The 6550-nt window shown below is 42.1% G+C and overlaps 1 protein-coding gene across 1 annotated transcript in view; it reads right to left on the bottom strand.

Annotated features, from left to right (window-relative positions):
• Window positions 1–5709, bottom strand: part of NRK (Nik related kinase) — a 127865-nt gene extending 122156 nt beyond the window's left edge. The window contains exon 1 of the mRNA XM_040629493.1: window positions 5653–5709. Coding sequence (XP_040485427.1) covers window positions 5653–5709 — 57 coding nt within the window. The remainder of the gene's footprint in view (window positions 1–5652) is intronic.
• Between the last annotated feature and the right edge of the window lie 841 nt (window positions 5710–6550).

A 6550-nucleotide genomic window follows, 5' to 3' on the forward strand; every position in this document is an offset into this window, starting at 1 on the left:
CTTGATATTAAGCATATCGTTATTATAACTCATTGAAAAAGTGATGGGAGAAAAGCTGGCCAACAAAGGAGTTGCTAAGGTTTGGCTTAAAGACTTTATCACTTTAGTATATTTCTTTGAAGGATGTTATTAAGGGATTTATATTAGACATTATTAATTCTGGAGGAACAACCTCTGACCATCTGTCAAAAGAATCAAATGTTTAGCTGATTCCTATTGGTAACCCATTCTTTGTTACAGTTAAGGCCACATTTTAGCTTAAAAAACACCACATATTAGAGAATTACTAGATTATCTGAACAACTCTATTTCTGAATCTTTGAGCACAAAAGTCCTAAATGTCTTTAAGCCTTTTTTCAGCCTTCAAAAGCAAAATACCTTATTCATATTTGAGCTCAGGTATCTAATTACTAAAACACAAAAACAAACAAAAAAAGCCAAAGAAATGGAAGGGGATAATAAAATACCTGTGGAATTCTTAGAGGCCTTATTTTATCTGTATTCATGTTGTTTGGAAATATTTTCCTGCTCACAAATGACCAAAACATCCTAATTCTCCACATGCTCACATTTTAAAGAAGAGTGTTATAAACATTTTTCTTCTATTCTTAAAGGCAGCTCAACTTAGCATTCATCTATACTAAGAGTACCTTTTTCCTTAGTTTTATGCAGTATTTTTGTTCCCCATCTCCACACTAGTATCTTTCAAGACTAAATGATTGTCAAATTGGGATACAAAGAGAGAGGAACTGTGCTAATTATTAGTAGGGTACCATTACTCAATTTCTTATATCAGACTTTCCACTGAATGATAGAGAAAGTTTATTCTGGGTTCCCAATGAAGTAAACATTGAAAAGGAACCTCTTTTTTTATATCTGTGAAATTAAAAAGTCCATATCAGAGGGGTCTCCATAATTACTTGGTCCTTTCCTCTGCCTTGCCACTCTAAGAAAATCAGCAGAGGAAAGGTCTTTATATCTATGACTGCTACAATAATTTGGAGATGATTTGGCAGTTTCATATGCTTCGGTGTTCTATTTGGTTAAAAATGGTCAGTAAACAAGCAACCCTAATTTTTAAAAGCTTTTCTTAAAAGAGATTATGAAAATTCTCAGTCTTAAAACATTTTTGAGCCATAAAATGTTGGGCAAACACTACACTTTGTTATATTTTTTAGGTATCCAAAATATCTCCTGCAATTTAAAAGTCTTAGTCTGGTTGTTCCCTGAAACCCAGAACTTTCAGGAGTTGTTTCTGTCTTCTGAATTCAAGGAGAGGGGGAAGGAATGAGCACCCTGATGGACAATTTTATTAAGGATAGAGTGGGGGGTAACAGGAAGAAAAAGAACCACTAGAAGGCAGTGTTTACTGGTCATGGAGGACACTCAAAAGCAGAGGCTGATCAACAGAACCAAATATAGCAGAAATTAAGAACAAAAGGGAACTGATAAATGGTCAATATGGGTAGCAATAAATTTTGATTTAGGGCAGCTAAAGGAAGGGAAAAGATTGAACAGCACCTAGAAGGAATAGCAGAGGCTTTTCTTCTTTTGTTTTAAATATTAGAAATAGAGATTTTATGAAAAGTTTATGAAGAGAAAAACCTGAAAATGACATATATAACACAGTCAGTGCCAGAGTGAATTTCAGAGAAGTACTATTTCAGTTAGAAGAATGGGCTTCACGATTCAAGTGGAAAATTTAGAAAGGAAAATCTCTTCCTCAAGACCAGTGTTTCTCAAACTATGGACTGTAGAGATTCTCCCTACTTGAGAATCATCTGGGGAATCGTGTTTAAAATACAGATTACTTGGGGCACCTGGCTGGCTCAGTCAGAGCAGCATGCAGCTCTTGATCTTGGGGTTGTAAGTTCTAGCCCCACGTTGGGCGTAGAAATTACTTAAGAACAAAAAAAAAATCTTAACAAAATAAAATGCAGATGCCTTGTCCTTACCATGGAATTATGAAATCAGAATTTCTGAGGATGGGTCCCAAGATCCCCCAAATGATTCTTGTGCATTATTCTTGTGCACTAATATAAAACCTACTGCTCAAAAAATTGGGTGAAAAAAGACTGAGAAAAGAGATTGAAGTACAATGTCATGCTGATGTGATGTTTGAAATACATAATGGAGACATGCTGAAAGTTTCAAAACTTGTGGACTAGAAGGTAAAACTGATTCAAAACAGGGGGCTAAAGTACTTGGTAAAGTGGGAAGGTTCTTACGACTGAGAGTGGAAAGCAGACTTGGTCTGGGTGGTGGAAGACTGGGAGAGCTGACAGTTATATTTAAATATAAACCTAATGTAATTCAAATATAGTTTTTGGATCATGTGCTATTTCAGATCACCTCTGCCACTACTGTCCTCCAGGCCTGTCTAATCCTGACCCCAATATAGATTAGGACTACACATGGCAGTGTCAAATACCAAGGCCACAGCCATGAGGAATGTCATTACCATACTGGGCACAGAAGGCAAAAGGGACTATCATAGTGAAAGACATGCCAGATTTGGAGATGAAGAAATAGTTTCCAGTCCCAAGGATTGAGTGACATAGGCAGAGAAAAAGATATATATATATATATATATATATATCTCCATGTATATATGGAGAGAGACACACACACAGGTATTGCTGGCAGGCAAGGTGAAAATAATACATACATATGTGCGTGCACACATGCACACACGCACACACACACCCCCTAGATATACATAAAAACATAAGGCTTTGCAATTCTTTTTTCAAAAAGGAAGCACAAACCACAAATCTCTGCACTTTCTTTTTTGTTTTGTCACCTATTGGAGATATTTATTCAATAGTAAATCAGAAAAAAAATACAGCGACCTATTAATTAATATAGCTGATCTGTCATTCCCTGGTTACGAAATTGGCTCTCTTATTTTATGTCTCTAACTTCAGGGCATTATGCAAAAAAAGTTAAACAATTCCTCTCCCCCTCCTGCTTCCCCAGCTTTCACTCTTGCTTACTATTTTAGGTTTAAAAATAATATCTATCTATCAACAAAAATACCAAATAACCTTCCACCACTTTCTTTAAATCCAAATGTGCACAGCAAGCCTGACCACTCTCAAGGGTCCTTACCTTGTGGCCATTTAGCTGGCCAGCCCCACAAAGGACATAATCTATCAATCTTAAACTAAACCCATATTTAATTATTTTAAAATCTGCAAGATTATTTTTTTGCTTAATGCGAAACGAGGTCTGAATCTCCCCTCATTATCTGGCTATTGCCAAATTGGTATATTTGGTGTTGATCGATGCCAACTTTCTGACCTTCATATATTATGAGGATAATTTTATTGAGGATAATTATCATAAGAGATCCCACCATAAGCAGATTTCTTTGCTTTGTCATCTACTTTGCATCAAAATGCAAACTTCCGAACAGCTAACTTAGATGTCTTTTGACCTCTTCCTTTACTTTTACTTCTTCAGAAACTCAGGAAATAAGTCAAATGCAAAGAAATCTCAAATCATTAAAATATACCTCAGTGACCAAAGCAACATGAACTTTTTGTATCTCTAAAAATTTGACAGTAAGGAAATTCTAAAGTGAGTGCTACCCTTCTGCTAGATTTCTTAGGGTTTAGACCTGGATGTTTGGTGAGAGGGGAGAATTAGGCATAATTTGCTCAAATATGCATAATTTGCTATGGTGAAGACCTCCACATGAAATCCTGCATAAGAGAAATTTAGAAATTGTCTGAAGCTGAGGACTTTATGAGACTTTCATGAAGTTTTGTTTTCTCCCTATTCCTACATTAAAAACCAACCTCATCTTTCTCCCCTCCACACCCCCACAAAACCCCAGAAAACTAATATTCCGCTGAACTGCAATGTAAAGATTGCAGCCTTTCCCCTTATCTCCTCAGCTCTCACCAAGTTCTTATGTCCCAGGGCCATGACCGGGTCAGTTAGTCTGGGCCATTTCCCCCCATTTTTTTGTGGCAATAAAACTTTTTTTTTTCCCCCTTGGGTTTGGAACTCCCTGCTCTATCATTTCTATGAGGTCTTTCCCATTCCTCCCTTTAGTCAATTTTAGGAAAAAAAAAAGCTTATTTCAGTTTGCTTATTTGTGGTTTCACATATTTGCCCTAGTTTGCTTTTTTTCTCTTTCCCCCACCCTACATAGAGACTGTTGGAGAAAGGTAACATTTTGTTCGTTGGTTTTACACTTTTACTTGGGAGTAAACCTAGTCGAAATATGAAAATTCTGTTCAGAAAGGAAACCACCAATTGAGGCCTTCACATTCCAGAAATCTAATGTATGCAAGGTGAAAAAAGATTCAACTTTTAAAAATTTTGTGGATTTATATTATAAAGCTGTATCAATAACAACAATGCTAATATATGCAATTCAACATGTCAGTATTGAAGTTCCTTTTTTTTTTTAAGGCTGAGCACAATTTGCTAAAATGTTATCCACGTGCATCCCTTCCTCCTCTACACCATTCTAGTGTAAAATTACATAGGTGAGGCTTGGAGAATGCCCCATTTTTGATAGGGACAGGTGTCTGCCTTCATCAAGAATACAATCTTTAAATGCCAAATATGTATAAAATTAAAGCGCCGTGACTTTGAATAGTCCTATAACCTCAAGGTTAATATTTAGCTTTTCCCAAAGCAAGTAGGCCACTGCCCTGAACTACAGTTGCCTGGCGATCATTCCAGCACGGTGCATGCTTATTCCCTTTCAGAGAGTCCAGGGGCCCTTTGCATTCAAGAGAGGGTGCAAGAGAAATGCCAATCTAAAAACGGAACTTAAAGAACGGAGCTGGGTGGGATCCAATATCTGCCAGAAACCAGATGCCAATGAAATAAACGGCACTGCTAAAATAATAAGTCTACTAATAACGACAGCAATAATAGCTCACCGATCAATTACAATTCTGGAGGAAAGCTGGGCGTTCGGGAAAAGGAGAATCCACGAACGAAAACCATGAGAACAAGTTAATTCTGGTTAGTTAGTGAGCGCAATATTTTCTTTTTTAAATTGGGGTGTGCAGAATTCACTTCTTCCCCAAGCGGCGTCGAGTGCTTTCGCTCCTGCAATACTAACTCGGGAACTGTGCCCTGGCAGAATAAGGTTTTAGAAAGCGCCATTATAAAGTGAGAGAAGTGAGACTCCAACCCTTTATAATTTTCTAGCCCGCTGTCACCTAGAGGTAAAGGTCACTCCTCGAGTGGGCATCTCCTCTGGCAAAAGAAGCAAACGACAGGGCGGCGGGGTGACAGGGAAGAGTGCTCTCAGGAAGCCACGCGTCGTCGTGCTCTTTGGCCTCTTCTTGAGCCCCGCAAGAACAAGTACCCGAGCACCGCTAGACAAAACGGGCCACATTTAGAAAATGACCCGTAGTTTAGGGTCCGCACCACCCCACTGCCCCCTCTTCTTTCTCCCCCACCCGGTCCCTTTGCCTTTTCCTGAATTTGGCTTGGCCGGGGTGCCTGGGTGGGGGTGGGGGTGGGGGGCTTTTCCGCAAACCGACTCCCGGGATCCCTTCCCGAACCCGCGACCCCGTCGAAGTCCTGTCCTAGCCCAGCTTGCGGATGTCCGTCTCCTACCCCAGAGCTCAGAACTCGCAGAAGAGAGCACTTCGGAGGCGACGGGCGTCCTTTACTCACCGGCAAGTGGCCCAGATCGGTGACTTCCTTGTCCCTCCAACCCCCAGGTCCCGCCATGGCTTCGAGCCGATCGAAAGCGGGCGACGGAGTCAGGCACGCTCGGGTAGTTTGAGGTGGAATCAGACAAAAAGTTGAAAAGGGAGAGGAGAAGGGAGAGGATGGGGAAAAGGAACAGGGGACCGGGGTTTGTGGCTTGGGAGATAGAGGAGGGGAAAGTGGAGGGAAAAGAGGAGTGGAGGGAAGTCGGAGTTTGAGAGGCGGGAAAGCAAGTTTGGCTAAGGCGAGAGAGGAGCCTGAGCGTCCGTCCTGGAAACCTAGAAGTTTAAAGGGGTGCTCCACGGGCTAGAGCTCAGTGTCTGCCCCGGCAGGGTGCGCCTCTTTCAGGGTGGGGAGGGGGGCGGTACAAGGAGGGGGGCCCCCGGGGAGCAGCTCGAAGAGGATTGGTGCAGCGTCACGTCGCCAGGTGGGCAGCCGCGCGGCGGGGAGGCGGGCTGGGGGGGGGGGTCACTGGCCGAGGGAGGTGCTGAAGGACTATAACGGTTTGCGAGCCGGCCCCGCGCGGCCTCCCCCGCCTGCACGCCCCCTCCCACATCCACCGCTGCGCCCGCCGCCCCCGCCCCGGCTGGCGAGTGTTCCACAGGAAACTTTTTCGAGGCAGCTGCCAGCCCCGGAAAACCGGTCCCGCTCCGCGCCGCTCCCAGTCTGGGCCTCACAGCTCTGCCACAGTCCAAACAGCCCGCGTCCTCGTCTCTCCATGAAGCACTTGTGACTTTTCTAGTTGTTTCTTTTCTTTCTGCTTCTCTGATTTTATTGCTTCATTTACTCAAACACCCATCAAGTTAGATAAGGAAATGACTTGGCATTGGGTTAGGGATCAAACCTAGGCGAGCCCCTGTGC

Source organism: Ursus maritimus (genome assembly GCF_017311325.1).
Source record: "Ursus maritimus isolate PB19 chromosome X unlocalized genomic scaffold, ASM1731132v1 scaffold_X1, whole genome shotgun sequence".
Lineage (NCBI taxonomy): Eukaryota > Metazoa > Chordata > Mammalia > Carnivora > Ursidae > Ursus > Ursus maritimus.